The sequence below is a fragment of the Mycena indigotica genome (assembly GCF_014461135.1).
Source record: "Mycena indigotica strain 171206Taipei chromosome Unknown Mind.scaff0008, whole genome shotgun sequence".
NCBI lineage: Eukaryota > Fungi > Basidiomycota > Agaricomycetes > Agaricales > Mycenaceae > Mycena > Mycena indigotica.
In genome coordinates, this window is record NW_023503007.1 from 1768985 (window position 1) to 1789777 (window position 20793).

A 20793-nucleotide genomic window follows, 5' to 3' on the forward strand; every position below is an offset into this window, starting at 1 on the left:
ATAGTTTGCTACCTTGCAGGCAGACCCCCAGGGTTTCTTCTCCTTGGATCTTCTCTGCTAGGACCTTGATCTCAGTGTGAACTGACCCTTATGTAGCTTTTTCAGATGAGCCAGTTTCTACTTTAGGATGACAGTATCAATATTTGATATGACTATTTGTTTGGAGTCTGCATCATTGTTTAAGAGAACTTCTCCCACCCAACCGCCACCAAGTTCACAACCAGTGTTGAGATTGCTTTGCTGAGTGTGAGTTGCTAGTGAACATTGGACCCCTGACCACCAGATTCTGGCGGCGCATCTGCCTATAGGGCAGTCCGGCAGGAAAGGCTAGACATGGGTATGGCCAAGGGCAAGGTGAGCGGCGGCCCCCGGGATGGAGAAGTGTCATGCCCCGCCGCGAGCGACAGCCACCTGCCCCTTCCTGTACTCGATAGATCTCCCACCCTCTATATCTGCACCTATTTGTATCCACATTCCCACCCGCACTCAGTGCTCGACCTCCACCACATTGGTGTTGTCGGCACACAGTTCGCTATGGTTGAGATTAGCAGCAGCAGAGACCATGGCTGGGGGTGTCGACAACAGGGCCAGTTGGGGGGAGCTCAATGGTGTGGGCTCGCAGTCTATTATTGTTTGTAACTTGAATAGTAACTTGTTTTGCTTCTTTCAGTGTGGTTTGGAATTAAGAAAACAAGGCTTAGGAAAAGTTTCTCAAAATTTTGCATAGCCTACATTTGTAGAGGGTTATTTTGTGAAATTTTGTGAAATTTTGAGAAAATGGCATAATTTTTGTGAAACTTTTGGATATTTATCTGATTTAAAGGAATGTTAGGGCGGGATATTTTCCCTGACATCCTGGACACATTGACTGTTCTTCTGGCAAACAATGCACCAGCCAGTACTTCCACATCCGGCCTCCAGGTTTGCCTTTGCTGCCAGAGGAAACTCTCTACAGGATTAATGTGACATTTCCAAATGTATGTATGAAGTAAAACATATTTGAAAAACAGACTATTTCCTAGCATCATGATAATCCAACCCTGTGTCAATCACCGGGATGATTAGAGTTGGAAGGAGGTGCAGATACTCCTTATGTGCCATTGTATGTGAAGTAGTCTATGGGACTGTGAGCGGGGTAGAACACCGGGAAATCCTGTATGCCTCAAGTGAGTGACGAGATCTTTAAATCACGGATCATTCCGTGGGCGGAACGGGAGCCGGCCACGTCATCTTCTTTGACACCGACCAACCAACGACCAAGCCGTCCTCTTCAACAGCAGGCGTCTATCCCATGGGCTGCGGCGCGCGGTGTCCTGCAGACGAGCGGCACCCGCGTGTAAGCTGGCCCGTGAGGCTCCACGGCACGCGGTCGCTGCGTGGCCGCCCGGGGTGGTCCCAGCAGGCGACCAGCAATTGCTGGGCGTGGCCCCGTGCCCAGGCCAGCGGCATTGGCATTTCACGGGGTGGGGCTACGCGCAGGGTCCTTCCTTCCTCCCACCCCCATGTCGAGCACGACGCCGACACCAACGCCGACGGGCACGACGACGACGACCGACACGACGAGCTCGAGCGCGACGTCCAGCGCGCCGTCCAGCGGGTGCACGACGCGCGGCGGGCCCGGATGCCGCATCCCCACGCCTGGCTCGTTGTATTGTGTGTCCCCTCCCCGCCCTCTTGCGTGGTGAGCTGACGGCGACAGTGCTGGTGTTCATCAGCGTGCTGTTCGCGCTGGTGGCGCTCGCATGCGGCTGCATCGCGCGCGGCTTCTGGCGCCGCCGCCGTCTGCGCCGGCTCGGGCTGCTCCCGCCCCCGCGCAGATGGGGCACCGGCGTCCGTGTCGGCCTGCGCGCGGATGCGGCCGACGCGCCGAGGCCGGAGATGTACGACTTTTATGTGGATAGAGAGAGGTTGGCGGAGAAGGCTGGTGTGGAGGGCGTGTGGGGCGTCATTTCGGTGCGTCCGTGGTCTTATTTTCCATTTCCCCGGCTGACAATCGCCGCCTCTGTAGCCGTTCTCGCTCACCTTCGTCTCCCCACCCTCCGCCTCGATTCCTCCAACAATGCCATCGACGCCCCCTGCCGCACACTCCGGCGCAGTCTCCAGCCTCCCCATAGCGCTTCTCGCGCAGCGCCTGGCCCGCCTACGGCCACCCGCTCCAACAGCTAGCACGAGCAAGAGCACCCCGGCCGGCGAGCCGCCGCCGCCCGCCTCGCCAGCCCTCGCCCGGGTCGCCTGCGTCATCGCGATGCCCGTGCCGCCCGAAAACCGGAGTGTGGATAATGAGCAGGAGGATGACGACGACGACGAGGAACGTCCGATGCCGCTCGTGGAACTCGGCACAGCGGATGTCGAGCTCCTCGGGTGGGACGTGCGTGATCGCGATACTGAAATGACGGCGCAAGCGCGCGGGGCGAACGCTGTGGACGGAGTGTGATATTGTTCTCTTTATGAAATGAAGGATTGCATAGACGATTTCCTCAGCAGGACGACATTGCACAATATCCAATTTCAGCACCTTTTACTTACCCAAGCGGCCAAGCCCGACTTCCTCGAAAAAAAGCTCATGTTCACTCCAAACCTAACCTATGCATGGGAGTCAAGTAAATTAAAACCCACAGAAAGCATACTCAATATCTCCTGGGACCTGAACAGCATGATATATATTCATAGATAAGTATCTGAAACTATGATCACATTTTTTTTTCCTTTATGGCAGTACAGTCAGAGACAGGTACAGAGAACTTTGGTTATCTAGGGCCACAAGGGCCCATGGGAGGGAGAATCACATCAGCCTACCCGGGAAATGTACATATACACGAAGTGACTCGCACCAGTGTGCCCCCATTTTAACTTCTTGTAAAAAACAAGATTTCGCACCACTATTGTCAAATTGAGTAGTGCTGGCCAGAATTATATTATGCTTGATTAAAGAATATATTCAGAATATTATGAATATATTATGCACTTTGTGGATCACTTGAATATGATTATGTTTGAATATATTATATTATATTATATTATGACTATACTATATTATAGTCGCAGAATATTCAACTATAGTAAGGTAGATGATTACAGCTATTTTCTCAGTCTACGTACTCAGTCATAGTACTAATCTTAGTCTGAGTTAGCCCTACTTCTGATAAATGTCACATATTATCTATTATGTCAGCGTCGGGCTCGGGCCGTATCGGGGCGTCGGGGGGTCCGACGTCGAAAGGGTCTGAGGAGCACGAGAGATGGGTATTCGCCCGGAGAATAGACGATATTAGCCTAGCGACTACATCTTGTAAGTACGACTTTTATACGCTACGGTATTAGGGATGGATCGGATGGGCGCCAGGTCCCAGGGCGGATCGGATGGGCGCTGCGTAGGGTTGTAGGGGTGAACGGAAGGGGTTGGAAGAATGAGGGGGCGTCCAGGAGGACGACGGTATACGGGCCCGTGCGGCCTTACGGCCCGGACGGCCCGACCCGAACCGTGACATCACCCCCTCCGTTGTGGGCGGCGTCTTGACGCCCTATGGGTCCGCGTCCCCTGGTCTTGCTTTCGGATTTTCCATCGGCCGTTTACGAGTTCTTCGCGGGGCGCGAACGGGTTGAGAGTATAGAAGTCCTCGAGTGCCTCTTCTGCGCCTTCCAGTTTGTCCCGCAATTCCCACGTCCACTCTTCCCGAGGGTAGCCTTTCCATTGAATTAGGTACCTTAGGCGGTGTCGTCCTTGCTTGCGTACGAGCGAAATGGCCTCGACTTCGTAGTGAGGCTCGCCGTCCCGCATTTCTGCCGGGGGTGGTGGGGCGGCCCGTTGATGATCCGCTACGGGGGGGTTCCAGGGTCGTAATAGCGCCGTGTGGAATACGGGGCTTACGCGCCAAGTTGGGGGTAGCACCAGTTCATAGGATGTTTTACCCACTTTGCGCTTAACTTCGAACGGCCCGAACCTCTTGTCGTCTAGTTTTTTTGAGGGTCGATCGCTGGTCAAATTCGTCCCCTGGAGGTAAACTTTGTCCCCTTCGGCGTAATTCGGGTCCGGAGAGTGCTTTCGGTCGTAGTATTTCTTCATCGTTTCCTGGGCTTCTTTCATAGCTTCCGGCCGCATCGGCCCGGGCTTCCTTCATTCGTTCGGCAAACACCGTAGCGGCCTCGGTCGGGCAGCTCATATGGCTGCATCTATGCAAAAGATGTGGGTGGCATCCTAGGGGGGTAATGCAAAAGATGAGGGCAACTACTTGAAAATTAAATTAAATAACACTGTTTTCTTGTTTGTGGCTGCTATATCAAGGTATCAGTGATGGGATCAATGACATATAGGTATGTTGATCAATGTGGAACGATTTTTGATTGCCATCAGAGCTTTTGATGACTGCATCTTGCTACATCAACCTTACTTAATCGATTATTAATTTTTTGGTCCCTGGGCTTATAAGTCCCAAATATAATATTACGAATATTCGGCCCAAAGAAAAGGTGATTTATCTTCCTATATGCATTTTTATATTAGTCATATCTCTTGATTCCAGTGAGAAATTCATGAAATACATCTGTCACAACATCTTTTGCATTACCCCCTTGGGATGGTACCCACATCTTTTGCATAGATGCAGCTATATGTACTGGGTCGGGACCTCTTGCGGGGCCTCGGACCCCTTTCTCGGGTGGAATCCCAGCGTGAGGAAGAAGGGCGAGAATCCCGTTGAAGAGTTAACCTTGTCATTAAACGCGAATTCTGCTAGGGAAAGCCAGTCGGACCAGTCGCTCTGCTGGAAGTTGCAGAATGTTCGAAGGTATTGCTCGACCTCCATATTCGCACGCTCTGTTTGCACCTGTGTAGCCCAATACCCACTGTGTACTATCTAGTCCACCCCAGCGGGGTGTCGCAGATAAGCCATGCTGCTCTCAGCATTGCCATAGAACTGAATAAACCTTGGAAAGGGAACTGAATAAATCTGAGCAGTTCTTAGGTTTTCACCATTTCTCACACCAAGTCCACATGACTGGCTATTATCACCTCACTCATAGTATGAATAATGTTCAATAGTGATTATATATCCAAGTATAGGAGTCAGTTCTGTGTAATCATGGACTACTCAAAAAGGAAATTGTATACCAGGTCCTAATAGTAAGTGAAATTCAGACACCTGTACAGCCCAGATCAGCTCCATATATACTGTTAGGTTACAAGGATGACACAGTTCCCAAACAGGAAATTTTCACAGTCTAACAGTGGAATCATAAGAGAGTGTCACACTTGGTCACAAAATCAAAGTTGTGTATTGTAACTATATAAACACCTTTCATTAAGTAACCTATAGTGGTGGCTCAATAAATGTGTTAGCACTGACCCATCACAAGCTCGTATTTAACTGATGGGCTCCTATCTCAATAGTTGCTCGACCTAAATACATGAATCAAGTGCTAGCAGGAAGGGTATCAAAGGCAAGTATTGATTATGAAGTATTTTGATCATCATCATATGATATGATTACTATATTGATCATTCAGTAATAAAAAAGAGAATATCTAGTACTTTAACAATGTAAGGTGACAGACTTGTAAGTTTAGCTACTCTAACAAAAACCCCTGATGTATACCCTCATCACTCCCAGTGACTATGGCAGTGATAATACAATACATTCACTCATCAGTAGAATTTGATCTCCATCACCTCTGAAAGATGGGCACAGATTTCCAGCTAGCCTTGGTAGATACAGTTGAAATAGAGTTCATTTGAAAGGTATACTATCCTACTATCCTTGAGCCACATCAGTTATATTTTTTGTCACCATTGCCCTGATCTATTTACTGCCAAGCATGCCTGAATACTAAATTGAGCAGTATTTTGGTGATATCCTAAGACTACATGCATGGAATCTCATGATCTAAGTTGATATGATATCATAGGATAGCCTAGCACACCCTTACTCATTTTCCACCATGGGACAAATGCTGGGGCCAGTCAATTAATAGAGACCTTAGATGCTATATAACCCAGGATAGAGATATGCTAGAGGGGTACAGGCACCAGTTTCTAGAGGGTGGACCATACTCCTACTAGTGAATAGACTCAGATTTCCCAGACTTGCAAAGGTCATGCTATGATGAACTCATCATTATTGGGATAGATAACACTGATAATGGTACTGTGAGAGATCCAGAATAGCTATGAGGCTGATTCAAGTGCTGGACAGGTTCATTTGAAGGTCTATACCATCTTATATCCAAGTCTTGCATCATACTTGAAATTAATTTCTGACCAGTTGTAATAGCGAAGACACTCTCTTTTGCTCTATGGGTACCTACCCTCTCTTCAGCTACCTTCTGTAATACATGCCAGAACCATGATGGATTATAGTATGGGGTCCTACTAGACATCCAAATATCCTCATACATGCATCTCAATGTCCAGTACTCAGTCTATAGACCCTACCATTCATGTAAACCAGTTCTGTACTCAACTCATCTTGGAATATTCACCCCAATTCATCCTCCAAGAATATATAGAGATCAATCAGAGTATGTAGGTAGATGTATACACCTCATTTGCCAAGTTTCACATATTTGATCTATAATCAACTGGCAGATCATAGCTGTATTGCCAATATGATATGCAGTACTATTCATCATTATAATAGGGAATAACAAGATTTCATATGTATATAATGTGGTGTGGGAAATTTAATCTCATAGGGGGACCCCTCCGTATGCTTCCTACTCTTATTGTGTTGGGGATCCCGCACTTCTGAGTAAGTTATTGGGAGATCAGTGTGATAGGATATATATTATATATACAGGTAGACACGATACCTAAAATTATGGGGGCTCCCATATCTATGATATACATCTATTAGACCAGATTGCAACTTAGATTATGCTTATCCATGAAGTTCCCAGTAAGATATCAAGTGATCATTGAGTTTAATCAAATTTGAAATATAACAACTACCAAAGAGTGGTATAATGTCATAGTCTCAACATATATAAGCATGATCACATCAGAGCATATCAACACTACGTTATTACCTACCTACCAGTACAAAAATCAACTCACTTGATGCAGGATTGGTGGAGATATTGCAGTGTCAATGTAGGTGATGAATCATCATAGCATAATATAGCTATGCAAATAACATTTTATTGTCCTGAATATTGATCTTATCATTTAGGTACCCTTGGTAGTGCTTTAATCACCTATATAAGTTATCCACTTGGTTTGAATTATTCATTACTATTCATTATTATTCATATCAGAATACACTTATATGATAGCTATACATATACTAATAAGCTAAACTATATACAATGCTACTAGGAAATACCCAGTCTATTCAACATTATTCATACTATGAGTGAGGTGATAATAGCCAGTCATGTGGACTTGGTGTGAGAAATGGTGAAAACCTAAGAACTGCTCAGATTTATTCAGTTCCCTTTCCAAGGTTTATTCAGTTCTATGGCAATGCTGAGAGCAGCATGGCTTATCTGCGACACCCCGCTGGGGTGGACTAGATAGTACACAGTGGGTATTGGGCTACACAGGTGTCTGTTTGCCCGTCCGTCTGTGGGTGATACGCCGATGAAGATCGAATCTTGATTCCCAAAACACCGTAGCGGCCTCGGTCGGGACCTCTTGCGGGGCCTCGGACCCCTTTCTCGGGTGGAATCCCAGCGTGAGGAAGAAGGGCGAGAATCCCGTTGAAGAGTTAACCTTGTCATTAAACGCGAATTCTGCTAGGGAAAGCCAGTCGGACCAGTCGCTCTGCTGGAAGTTGCAGAATGTTCGGAGGTATTGCTCGACCTCCATATTCGCACGCTCTGTTTGCCCGTCCGTCTGTGGGTGATACGCCGATGAAGATCGAATCTTGATTCCCAGCAATTTGCTCAAGTCGCTCATGAAATGCCTGATGAACTGCTGACCCCGGTCGCTAGTTACTTCCTCTGGGAATCCGTAATCTTTCCAGACGTGATCGCGGTATAGTCGGCGACTCCTTCCCCGGAGATGTTTCCCGTGCATATAGAGTACGCGTATCCCTTTACCCAGTCGATCGACGATTACGAGAATGGCGTTGTACCCGGAGGATTCGGGTAGTTGAACGATCAGATCGATTGATATGCGCTGCCAGACTCGAGTCGGCACGCTATTCGGGACCAGGGTTCCTACGGGGCGTCTCGGGAATATCTTCGTTCGTTGGCACAACGGGCAGGCCCGTACGTATGCCTGGCAATCGGCTTGAATAGACGGCCACCAGTAGTTGCGGGTCGTCAGCTCGAGGGTTCGATGCCACCCCGGGTGTCCCACGATAGGGATGTCATGGTGTTGCCGTAGCACCCGATGCCTCAGTCCCATAGCCGGGGTACGTATACCAGTCCGTTCGAGTCTTGAAGCCGTCATGCTGTTCCCAGCCTTCCGGTTCTCCGTCTTCCCAGAGTTTGAGGACCTTTTCCTCGGTGGCCGATTCGGCCCGCCGGATCGAGTCCATCAGCCCGTCGCCCTCCGTATGCTCTAGTGTCAGCATAGCGCGGATCGCGTGTTCCTTGAATAGCCCCGCCGGGAGTAGGACGATGTCCTGGTTATCTTCCTTTCCGTTGTCGTACCCGTTTCGTCGGGATAGCGCGTCGGCCCGCCCGTTTGTTTTCCCCGGTTTATGTAACAAGGAGAAGTGATACTCGCTCAGTTCGAGAGACCATCGTGCCTGCCGCCGGTTCAGTTTCTTAGCCGTCATGAAGTACTCCAGATTCTTGTGGTCAGTCCAGATTTCGAATGGCTTATCTCCCCCGTTCTGAAGATAATGTCGCCACTCGGTAAGGGCCCGCATGATAGCGAGCATCTCTTTGTCGTGGATGTCGTAGTTGCGCTCGGTGTCGTTCATGGCCCGGGAGAGAAATGTGATCGGGACCCACTTCCCCTCCTGCTCTTGCGAAAGGACGGCCCCGGTGGCGAAATCGGAAGAGTCCGCTTCGACCCGCCACGCCCCGTGATCCGTAGGGAAGTGTAGTACTGGTTCATCAGTGACCCGGTCTATCAAGGTCTGAAAGGCCTCCTCTTCTTCCGGTCCCCATTTCCATGGGCTGTCTTTTCGGGTTAGCCGGGTCAGTGGCTTGGCGTACGCGCCGAAGTCTTTGATGAATCGTCGGTAGAAGTTGAGGAACCCCAGGAAGCTTTGAACCTCTCGCAGGTTACGAGGTTGGGGCCATTCGCGCACGCCAGCGACCTTGATCGGGTCCATGCGAAGTTGCCCATTCCCGACGATCACACCGAGGTATTCAACTTTGTTCCGCTCGAAGTCGCACTTGTCCGGTTTCAGGTACAATTGGTTGTCCTTCAGGATCTGTAGGACCTCTTTCACCGTTGTGCGATGTTCGGAGAGGTCGCTAGAGTATATGAGGATGTCGTCCAGGTACACGATCACGCGACCCTGGGAAATCAGGTTGGAAAACAATTCGTTCATCATGGATTGGAACGTGGCCGGGGAGTTGGTGAGGCCGAAAAACATCACGAGTGGTTCGAATAGGCCCCGATTGGTAATGAACGCGGCTTTCTTCTCGTCGCCTTCTTTTATGCGGATGTTGTTGTATCCCCAACGTACGTCGAGCTTGGTGAACCACCGGGCGTTACGTAACTTATGCATGATGTCCGATATGAGTGGTATCGGGTATCGGTTTTTGATGGTGATCTCGTTTAACTTCCGGTAGTCCTGTACGGGCCGTAATTTCCCGTCCTTCTTCTTGACGAAGAAGAACGGGGATGCGTACAGGGATTTCGAGGGCCGAATCCGCCCGGTTGCCAAATGTTCCTTGATGAATGCGTCAAGCTCCTTCTGTTCCTCTCCTGATAGGGGAATGCAGCGCCCTTTGACGGGTTCGGCGTCTGGGTGTAGTTCAATGGCATGGTCCCACTTCCTCCGTTCCGGGAGTTTGTCGAAGTCCTGTTTTTCGAAAACCTCTTTGAATTCCTCAAGGTAGTGCGCGGGTACGCTCTCCTCGGTGGTTCGGGGCTTCTCGGCAGCGTGGGCGGCGGCGGCCAGTTTGGTGGCCACGCTCTGCATGGCCCGGATGTGGGCGGGCGCGTTCGAACCTTCGTCGTAGATCCGCGTGACGAAGAGGCGATCCCCTTTGCCCAGGGGTTCGTTGTCCTCTTCGTCCCATTGTTCCAGCAATCGGGCCTGCTTGCACTCGGGCGGGCATCGGGTGAAGGCGATCGCCCCTTCACGCCAGTCGATCACGGGGTTGTGCTTCTTGAGCCAGTGATGCCCGATGATCACGTCACTGTTCCCGGTGTCCGTGATGGCGAATGTCAGAAGTTCGGAGTGATCCTGAATGGTGACTCGTAATCGGGTAACATGGGTGATTGCCCCGTCGGCGTTGATCGTCCCGTCAGCGTTGTACACTGGGACTGGATGCGGCAGGGCTTCGAGTTCCAGTTGCGAGTCCTCCGCGAACCGTTTGTGCATGAACTCGGAGGTGGCGCCACTGTCGAGGAGGGCGTCAACCGAGTACCCCGGAGGTCGTTGACCCCTTGAAGGGTGACGGCTACCCGCGTAGCCGTGGTGCCCTCACTTTTCCGAAAGGGGGAGCATCTTGCAGTTGTCGCAAGGCTTCGGCTACGTCGGGGCGTACCCCGTTCGTATGAACTCTTCTAGTTCGGGCCCGTTCTCGGCTCGTCGGGCCGGATGTATCCACTGTTGTAGTTTTCGCACGAGCCTTCTCGGGCTGGTCTCGATTTGCGCGACAAGCCTCTCGGCGCTGGCCGCGGGCCAACTTTTCCAAGCGGGCCTTGGAGTGTCTCGTATGGTTTTATGCGGGTTTTTTCTGCGGGGCGGAAACGGTGGGTTGCGGGGTTCGTTGTTCGGGGTTGGTTTCTATGTCTGGTCCCACGTATCTCTGGATTGGCAACACGGAATATCGATTATGCGGGTTGTAACTAGAGACACTTGTGGTATACGTCGGCGAGGGCGTAGGCTTCACTCGCGACGATCGCCAAAATCCGCTTTATCCGCCTTATCTTTGACGAACTCGGAGAAGATAGCCCGGATCTGGTTTGCCGATGCCGCCCGGTTCGGGCACATCCGACTGATGTGTCCTTCCTGGCCGCAGTTGTAGCAGCGAGTGCTGCGGGCCGTAGCGGGGGCCTGGGCCCGGTCGATCTCCATAGGCGCGGGCCCCGTCGAGGGTCCGGCGACCGTGGTTGCCCCGTTTCCTCGGGGTGCGGCCACGGTCGGTCCCGGCGGCGCTGATTGCTGCGTTTCGGGCCCACCCGTTGAACGGGTTGCGGTTGCTGAGCCCGCTCTTGGCGGGGGCGGGTGCCGTCGGGGGCGTTTTGGCCCGAGGGTGGTTAACCTTGTGGCTTTTGTCGAAAATGCGGTAGCGGCGGAGTGCGCCGTCTTGCTTGATGGCCTCTGCCTTCCAGGCCTCGTAGGTGTCGGGGAGCGTGTCCTTTCGGTAGACCCGTTCGTAACGCCCGGAGCATACAGTTCTTGGCGACGCGAATAAGGTTGACGTCGTCGTAGTGCGCGACTTTGTTGAGAGAGTCGAGGACCGTGAAATAACTAGTTGCGTCCATGTCTTTGGTCTGGACGAAGGTTTCCATCTTCTGCTGCGCGATTTCGGCGTGAGCTTCCCCGCGGAAGGCCGCGATGAAGGCTTTCTCGAAGCCTTCGTACGTAGTATAAGCTGCGGCGGTACGGAGCTTCATGGCTTGGGAGACGTTTTCCTTCCACGTGACCGCGTTCCCGCCTTTGATATAGGAGAGTGCGTGACGAAATCTTTCGCACCTCGTCGTTATAAACATTCGGGTTGGCTTGAAGGCCAACCAACAATCGGCCAGGAAGGCGTCTACTTCGCTGGCGTCGCCCGTGAACTCCTTAGGGGGAGAGACGGTTACTCGTGTGTTTCCCCCGTGGGGCCGATGAGCCAAGTCCTCTCTGGCTTGGCGGAGCAGATCGTAGCTCTGCATGACTCCCTGCTGTACAGCTGCGTATTCCCCGTTTACTCGGGACAGCTCGGCCTCGAGGACCACTTGTCGATTCGTCAGGGCGGTGTTTTCTGCCTTGAGTTGCTCCATCTCCTGACTCGTTCGGAACAGATGGGCGAACAGGAACTCCTGTTGTTCATTATGGCCCAGGGCCATGAATCGGGCACGTTCGTCCCCCTGGCTTGCGGGGGGTGCCCATCGTACTGTCGTGCTCGGTAGACATTTGTCGCGCTTCTTGCGTTCGTAGGGGAGGCTAATATTCTGTCAGCGTCGGGCTCGGGCCGTATCGGGGCGTCGGGGGGTCCGACGTCGAAAGGGTCTGAGGAGCACGAGAGATGGGTATTCGCCCGGAGAATAGACGATATTAGCCTAGCGACTACATCTTGTAAGTACAACTTTTATACGCTACGGTATTAGGGATGGATCGGATGGGCGCCAGGTCCCAGGGCGGATCGGATGGGCGCTGCGTAGGGTCGTAGGGGTGAACGGAAGGGGTTGGAAGAATAAGGGGGCGTCCAGGAGGACGACGGTATACGGGCCCGTGCGGCCTTACGGCCCGGACGGCCCGACCCGAACCGTGACATATTATATATGGTGATTCATACATTACCCTTAGTAGGAACAAATGTCAGGAGTGATCACTTTGGGTTGACCTATTAAACATAGTGTAGGACCTCTGATCAAGTGTCTACTGGCTAACCTAAGACTAGTGACAATGCCCCTGATTGTATTTTGAGAGTCCTATGTAACCCAGGGAGGCCCAAAAGGAAGTTGCACTGACAATCCAGCATGTATTTTATATTTTTGATTCCTTTTTCTAGCAGCCAATATGTCAAACATATCAAGAGATATGCATACTAGATTATAGTTGAATATATTCATAACATATTCATATTTCACAGCTGAATATGATTATATTATACTACAAATATATTATTGGGTTGGAGCTCTGAATATGATATGATTATAATATATTATGCCCATAAAATAATATAATTATATTTGGCCAGCACTAAAATTGAGTGTGAATGAGCTCATGAATACTATGGGACAGGTATGCTATCTAAATGATTCCTCTCATTTTCAGGCTAGGCAATGAAGAAATGAGGCTGAAATGCACCAGAGGAGATTTTGTAGCAGGCCGGAGCGTGTCTCCGCCGCCGCCCCAGTATAATCCTCTGATAGTTGTCTTACTTGTGATTCTCTGCGCATTTGCCGCTGATATGTGCATGATTTGTACTCCAATGACATCATTCCTTTTCCGTAGTATATAAGTCCTGTAGTAATTTAGTGTTGGGGGAGAATCCACTCTTTTACGCCTGTTCTATTTGCGCCCGCCTGTTCTATTTGCGCCCCTTGATCCGTGTGGCTGAACCCGGCCCGGCTTCCGTCACAGATTTCAATCATTGACTCCTTGCCAAATGGGAAGGCGTGACAATTCAGATTGCCCACACTACTAGTAACTAGCCCCGCTTCTGGAGGTATTGTCCCGCTCTTAGCTGAATGGAACCCACCCTGGACCTCCTGGACCAGTGGCAGCAGCACCACCAAAAGTGCTCACCGCTGTGGGCCAGCTGGACATTCCAGGCAGTCTCAACATAAACCAACATCTGGGTCCAGATGGGGTCCACCTGAGCATCATCCAGGTGGAAAATTCCAGTTGGAATTTAAATGGAATATTTGGCTATGACAAGTGGAGTTTGGTTATTTTTGTTGGTTGGTTTAGGTAGAGAGCTCATTTGCTGTCCACCCTCCGCACGCATTACCAGTCACAGCCCGCTGGCCTCCGGCCCGATCTGATCCGGTCGCTCTGGCAACCTTGTCCTCGGTATGTCTTTCACCTTGTTACTTACATCCCCATATTTCCTCTTGTTTGTTACTTTCCATATGCACTCCGTACATTATACCTACTTATGGTCTTTATTTTTTACATATGCTTAGTATTTAAACAGCTAAAGTAGCTACAGTACTTTAGCTACAGTACTTTAGCTTGATTTTAAACATTACTTGCACTCCTCCTCTGAACAACTTTGTTAACTCCTCTCCTCTTCTCCTGTCCTTTAACCGGACTTCTCTCTGCTTGTAGTCCTTGACCCCTCTGACTCTGCTCCAGTCCGGTTGGTCTTGTGTTCATTAATATCAGGCAGCTACTGGCTTGTTAGCTGTAGTAGAAACCCCCCTCTGTTCTGCACAGCACTTGACATCAGAGCAAGGCTATGCAACAGGATATAGACATTTGACAGTGATAAGCGGGGATGTCATCAGGGTGATAATCGGATCAAAAAAGATAGGCATGTGGTAGGAATCAACAGAGTGTGAGACAGAGACTATAATAAATCAGGTCTTATACTAAAAGGCCCCAATTTTGCTAGATCAATGACAAGTAAGAGCGTGATTGTCTGCTCATCTATTGACAGGGGAAACAGAGGTCACATTCTGAGCTTGAACTATATAGCAGAGACAGAGAAAAAATAGTTTATTTGGTGATAGGATATATGTTGTCTGCTGAGATTCAAGCAAAAAAGACCACATGGTATTTTGTGTAAATGTCTGATATATCACTAGATATACAGTCTTGGCACCAGCACCTAGGAGAATAGAAATGGTTGTAGAGTCTACTATGTCAGAAAACAAGGCAGCAAGGAGTGGAGTCTTATACTTTCCAGCAATAAGGTCTACATTGGCACCATAGTTTACCAGCAGCTGGACAATCTTAGCATATCCCTCATGTGCTGCAGCATAAATGACAGTACCATAGGTACCTGAAACCAAATTTACCTGGGCACCTGATTCAAGTAGGAAGTGAACAATTTCCAAATGCCCATGATATGCAGCTGCACAGAGAGGAGAACCATTAGCACCTGCAACCAGGTCAACCTGGGCACCAGAGCGGAGCAGCATCTGAACAACTTCTAGATTCCCACGACATGCAGTGATATGGAGAGCAGTTCCATGTTTGCCTGCAACCAAATCCACCTGGGCCCCTGAATCAAGCAGCAATTGAACAGCTTTCAGATTCCAATTATATATGGCCGCACAGAGAGGAGTTCTGAAGCGGCCTGAAACCAAATCTATTTGGGCACCTGAGCAAAGAAGCAGCTGCATAAATTCATAATTTCCATAACATGTAGCTGTATAGAGTGCAGTATACCATGGTGTCCAGCAATCAAATTTATCTGGGCACCTGAGTCCAGCAACAACTGAACAACTCTCATATCCTGCTTTGTTACAGCTACAGAGAGAGCAGTGCCCACTTGGGGTACTACCAAATCCACTTGCGTCCCTGAATCAAGCAATAGTTGAACAGCTTCCAAATTACCATGTGCTACAGCTGCCCCTAGTGCAGTGCCATAACAGCCAGCATGTAATAGCTGAATAACTTTTAAATGACTATAGGTTGCAGCTCCACAGAGTGCAGTGCCATTAGACTCACTACTAACCAAATTTATCTTGGTGTAAGGGCAACCCTGGAGACTCCGACGAAAGCCTAGCAGGGGAGGATCCAAAGCGTGAATAGAAGCTACGGAAATACACGGAGGGACCGACCTAGCAGGGGAGGATCCAAAGAGAAGAAACTCTAAGGGTCCGCCTGCTAGGGCGCCAACTATATACTGGTCGTCCGTAACTGCCGACGTAGAGCGCAGAAGGCCTGAGCGGCGTCGCAAGCTCTGTCCCAAGGTGATCGTTGGGAGGGTCTTGACGGATCGGTGATTGTGCGGGCGAAGGAGGCCGTGGACGATGGTCGGGGTGGGTCGGAGCGTCCGAGGGGGCGCCGGTCGGATGCGCCTCGGATGCGTTCGGAGGGTCCGAAGGAGGCCGAAGCGGGGGTTCCCCTGACACTTGGCACCTGATTTAAGCAGCAGCTGAACAATTTCCAAATTCCCATGTCGTGCTGCTGCATAGAGAGGAGTAGAATTCTGATGACAACCCAAATCTACTGGTGTTCCTGAGTCAAGCAGCAGGTGAACAATATCCCAATTTTGATGTTCTACAGCTGCATGTAGAGCAGTAACTGACCTATATCCAGCAGCCAAATTTGCCTGTGCACCCTTCTCTAAAAGAAGCTGAACAATAACCCGCTTTCCATACATGCAGGCAATATGCAATGCAGTGCCCCAGAGTCCATCGACAAAATGAATTGTATTTTTTCCATGCTTATTCCATAATACTTCAAGCAGCTCTAGCTGATCAAACAGGACAGCAATGAGATATGTTGGATTCTCAGTATTTCCATTCTCCAGAAGATAGGCTGTGAGGTCTGCTAAGTCTCCTGCAATTGTAATACAAAGAACTGTCAACTTTGTCCGGGTTCGAATAAGTCTGATCCATGGTTCTAACCAAGATATAGTGCAATAGTGTGTCTGGCCATGATAGAAAAATTCAGAGTTTATAATATGCTCAATACATTCAATTAATTCTGACTTTAGAACTGTTTCTGGTACTCCTTTTGCGTGAGATAGAATATATTGAGCATAATTAAGGAGATCATAACATTTTAAGCTCCACCCATTTGGTGGTACCAAGTTTAGATAGATGCACAAAGTATGTGTGATTTTGACTTCCAAGTCTGGAAAGTCAATATGCCTGATCTGTTCAAGAAAGTCTTGAGTTGTATAGTGGACAAGACGTATAACCCCAGATTCTTTGTCTTGTGTGAGAAGCCCACAGCATATCTTGATAATAAAACCAATTCTGATCAATTGCTTGGTACTTGGTACTGCTCTAATTTCTGGGGTAATAGCAAGAGCTGTCTGCAGTTCAATTGCTTTCAATGGACGTTTTGTATGGGAGATCCATCCAAGAGCCAGCATTGCAACATTTGCCTGGGTTGGAGGCTGTAATTTAATATGATCTAGAGTTTGCTGATATGCTATATCTAGCACATCTGGTAGGTTATTCAGAGAGTATTCAAGTGCCTCTACTGTCAGGGCTGTGCTGAGAAGCTGGAGTTGAAGTTGTACTAGGAGAAACCTAAAATCCATAATGTTGGTTAGTTTAAACAAATATGTTAATTAGAACTGACATTCCATTAGCTTTCTCAATGATTTTACTCAATATGTGCTCTTTCAGAGAGATATCTTCAGAGATGAATTCTCTCAATGCATAATAACCCTCAATGTGTTGCAGAATATATGACTTGATGTCTTCCTCATTTGCCTGCAGTTCTAGAACAGTGATGCATTTCTCTGATGGCAGTGCCAAATGAGGCCGGGTCATAATCATCACATTTATGTTCTCTCCTAGCTGTAGAATTTGTTGCAGCAGAGTATGATATTCTCCATACTGGTATTCATCTAAAGCATCTACCACAATGTATACAAGCCTGAATGTGGAGAGCAGAGATGAAATCAGCTGTTGAATCTCATTAAGACTAGCACTAGTTCCTTTATCTTTATGTCTGTTGTAGAGATTTTTGGCTGCTGTCATATCATTGCATATGATTAGCTGTCTCCAAATGGCTGCCAGAAGATTCTTCTCAGTTTGAACTACACATTCTTTGTAGTTCAAATAAATGGAGGCAACTCCAATGGTAGGGTCCCCAATTCGAGCCTGGATCAGATGATCTATCACTTTGGATCTAAAAATACTTAGCATGGGATAGCTATAATAAGTTAAAATTACACAAGAACTGTTTTGCCCATTCCAGCTGTAAATCATTAGCTGCTATGAAACAATGCATCAGATGACCTACGTATGCCAGTGCACCAGAGGATATTGCCCTGTCCTTCTTTCCATTTCAAAAAGTCTCGGTGTTCCACAAGCCAGTCCCCAGTGTTTGGCTTCCGGATCTCAGAGATTGCTTGGTGTCGGAGGAAAAAGTTAATGGGGGAGATCCAATCCATGAGTTTCTGATCAACTGCGGAAAATTAGCATAAAGAAAATAGTGCATAACAGAGCATACAGTCTGGTTCTGTACCTCCATAGATGCTATAAATATATGTGATCAGACCAAGATTAGTAGCCATGCACAACACTGGCACATACTAGTTCTGATCTCCTGACACAAATATCTGGGGGCCTTGGCCAAGTCCTCCCTGGCCACCAGAGCCTCCAGTTCCCCCAGATCCACCAATTCCACCTGAAATGTTTGTTCATTGCTTATTAGCAAGTGGGCAGTGACATAAATTCATACCTGAGACATTCAAGACAGACATTCCGAGTTGTGAGGTGCGGTGGAGGTGGTCAAGAGCAAGGTGTGCTGCTCATGGGAAGCGGCGCGGAACCAGGGAGAACTTGTGTGATATTGATCTGACATTTCTTGATGATGGAAAGCAAAGAACGGCAAAGAAGGGAGGCTGTGCGACATTTTACTTCTTTCTTCCGCACGTCCATCATCTTTTCCCTCGTGTTGACGACGACACGCGGCTCATGCACACTGCTGGTGTTCCGAAGCAATTGTCTCCGAAGACGCGCGCGGGTGGCCGACGAGCATCGACGGTCGTACGAACGCGTCTATGGTAGCCTGGATTAGCGTGTCGGTGATTCACTGGTGCAGATGGCGCATGGCCCGGAGGCGTCGGTGCGTGTTTTGCTTGCCAGTGCCTCCCGGGTGATGAGTTAGAGACGAGTTGCAGCCGCCCTAGGCCTTCTACACAACTCCCTCCGCAGAGAGCACGACACAAATTGCGGACCACAAACACGGACCGCGTTGTCTCGGAGCACAAGCGGGCAAGCCGAGCCGCCAATGGTTGCCAGTGTGGCCACCGGGTTGATGGGTGTGGATGGCTTCGTGGTCCGGGGATGTCGGTGCGTGTTTCTCTCTGTTGGCCGTTATCCCGACCGCTGATGACTGTGGGCTCCGTAGCTGCTCTCCTCCCGCGATCTTGACGCGCAGTCCAATGCACTGTCACATCGCTCCGCTCTTCGCACAGCGTCTGTCCTTCTCAACGGCGTCCGCGCCACCAGCATGAGCAAAAGCAGTGTGACGGGCGAACGTCCTCGGCCCGGCCTGCCCGAGGACTCGCGAGCGCTAACTTGAATGCCTTCCATGAATCTTGGCACGGCGGATGTCGAGCTGCACAGATGACAAATATAGACGTTGCGATCTTGCCCTCCAGTTGCTGCGACTCCAAATTAGATTTTTCTATGTGCCGCGGGACGCCATCCGTTCCTAGGCGCAACCCGTTGTATCAATACGGCGACCCGGCATCGATGCGGCGAGCGCCGATCTGCATTCCAGTTGCGCTCGACGCCCGCCTTTCAATGGGTGCTGTATGATGCATCACGCCGCACAGCCGGGGGCATCGCATGTCGATACACACCGTCCCGCTCTCTTCATCTTCGCCTTTCCTTCCGCGTTCGCTGGTCGTTCTTCCGTTAATTTCCCTCCCTCTCCTGACCTTGACACGTTCCTGGTGGACGCCCTTCCCTTCGTTCTCTCGCCGCCTTCCTTTCCTGCTACACACAACTCAAACAACCACTTGGCTATGTCTGCCCTCGCCCTCCCGCTCATCCTCTCTTTTCTCTCTCGTATGTTCTATCCTGCCGCGTTTCCTCGCTCTAACCCCCACCCGAAGTCGCTTCGGCTGCCCCCACGCCCGATAAAGTAACCGTCATGCTCCCGTTCGCCGACGCGGCGCCTGTCTCCGCAAAGGTCCTCGGCGTCGATGGCGCTGGACACACGACATACGAGGTCGTTGCGCCGGTCACGATGGGCGGCGGCACCGTCGCGGGCTTCACTGCCACTGGTGTGTCGTTTCCGCCTGTCAGATTATCAATGTTGATTATAATCCCCAGCAACACTCGTTGCCGGCCCATCTTACGTGGCCCTCTCCGAGGCGGCGATGTACCCCGCAGCCTCGGCAATGGTCCTCAACGGGATCGCCTGCAGCATGGACGGCGCGAGCGCTGCATGCGCGATGCAGACGCTGGTCGGAAGCCAGTTCAGCACCGCGACAATGGCGCTGCCGACCGCGTCGCTGCAGGCCGAGGTGCTGGACGTGCTGCCGGGCGGCGCTGTCAACAACGCCGCCGCTGATCCGAGTGCGAGTGGCAGCAGTGCCGGTGCCGGAGCGAGCGGCGCCGCGGGGAGCAGTGCGGCGAATAGCGCTGGGAGCAGCTCGACCGGCAGCAGCGCCGCGCCGGCCGGGACGACGCCGGCGGGTAGCAATACGAGCGGCGCACCGCCGGCGCAGTCCAGCAAGTCGGCGGCGGGCCGCGGTGTCGCGCTTGGGCCGGCGGGCATGGGCGTGAGTCTTGTGGTTGGCGTGGCTTCGCTGGTCGGCGCATTGCTGGTGGTGTAGGACTTGGTTGCTGGGCTATGTGGACTTGAAGTTTCTTGTGTCGTTTTAGAGCTGGTATAATTCGATATTACGATGAGTATTGATATACATAAGCAGTTTGAGTCGCCTGCTTCCCGCTTGATCGGCATATCCATGCTAAACTTGATGCAAGGCAATTGCAACAAAAACCGCCGAGGAAAAGAAAAGCAGACCCTGGCCGACGTGACAGCGCGCACTGGCACTCGCACACTACTATCTACATGCCAGTGCTCCGTCAGCCGAGGGCACGGAAATCAATCGCCGGCCCTCTCTGAGGGCCACGACAGTTGGGATCCGACTCATCGATCCAGTTTCATCACACCATTCGCAACTCCCAGCACAGTACAGCAACTTGCTCGGGTGACGCACCCATGGCCCGGCCTTGATGCCTCTGCCTGTGGGACCGGTATGTAGATACCACGCAAAACCGTTGAACGGTCAATATCTGCGGGCGTCGCGACCTCGTCCTGCGGTGGGGCTTTTGACTTCTGTTAGTTTGTTCTTTTCCCTCAACCTCAGCCTCAATTCGAGGGCCCGGAGCAGCTGCTCGTAGGGCACTGATTA

General features: G+C 50.4%; 2 protein-coding genes across 2 annotated transcripts; both read left to right on the forward strand.

Annotated features, from left to right (window-relative positions):
* Positions 1–1502: 1502 nt before the first annotated feature.
* MIND_00927200 (uncharacterized protein) lies at positions 1503–2434 on the forward strand (the record flags this gene model as incomplete). The annotated part of the gene is made up of 3 exons (XM_037365900.1): positions 1503–1653; positions 1700–1953; positions 2009–2434. 3 exons carry the CDS (start codon positions 1503–1505, stop codon positions 2432–2434), a joined length of 831 nt encoding a protein of 276 aa, XP_037217312.1.
* Positions 2435–19185: 16751 nt separating this feature from the next.
* MIND_00927400 (uncharacterized protein) lies at positions 19186–20211 on the forward strand (the record flags this gene model as incomplete). The annotated part of the gene is made up of 3 exons (XM_037365901.1): positions 19186–19438; positions 19486–19656; positions 19706–20211. 3 exons carry the CDS (start codon positions 19186–19188, stop codon positions 20209–20211), a joined length of 930 nt encoding a protein of 309 aa, XP_037217313.1.
* Between the last annotated feature and the right edge of the window lie 582 nt (positions 20212–20793).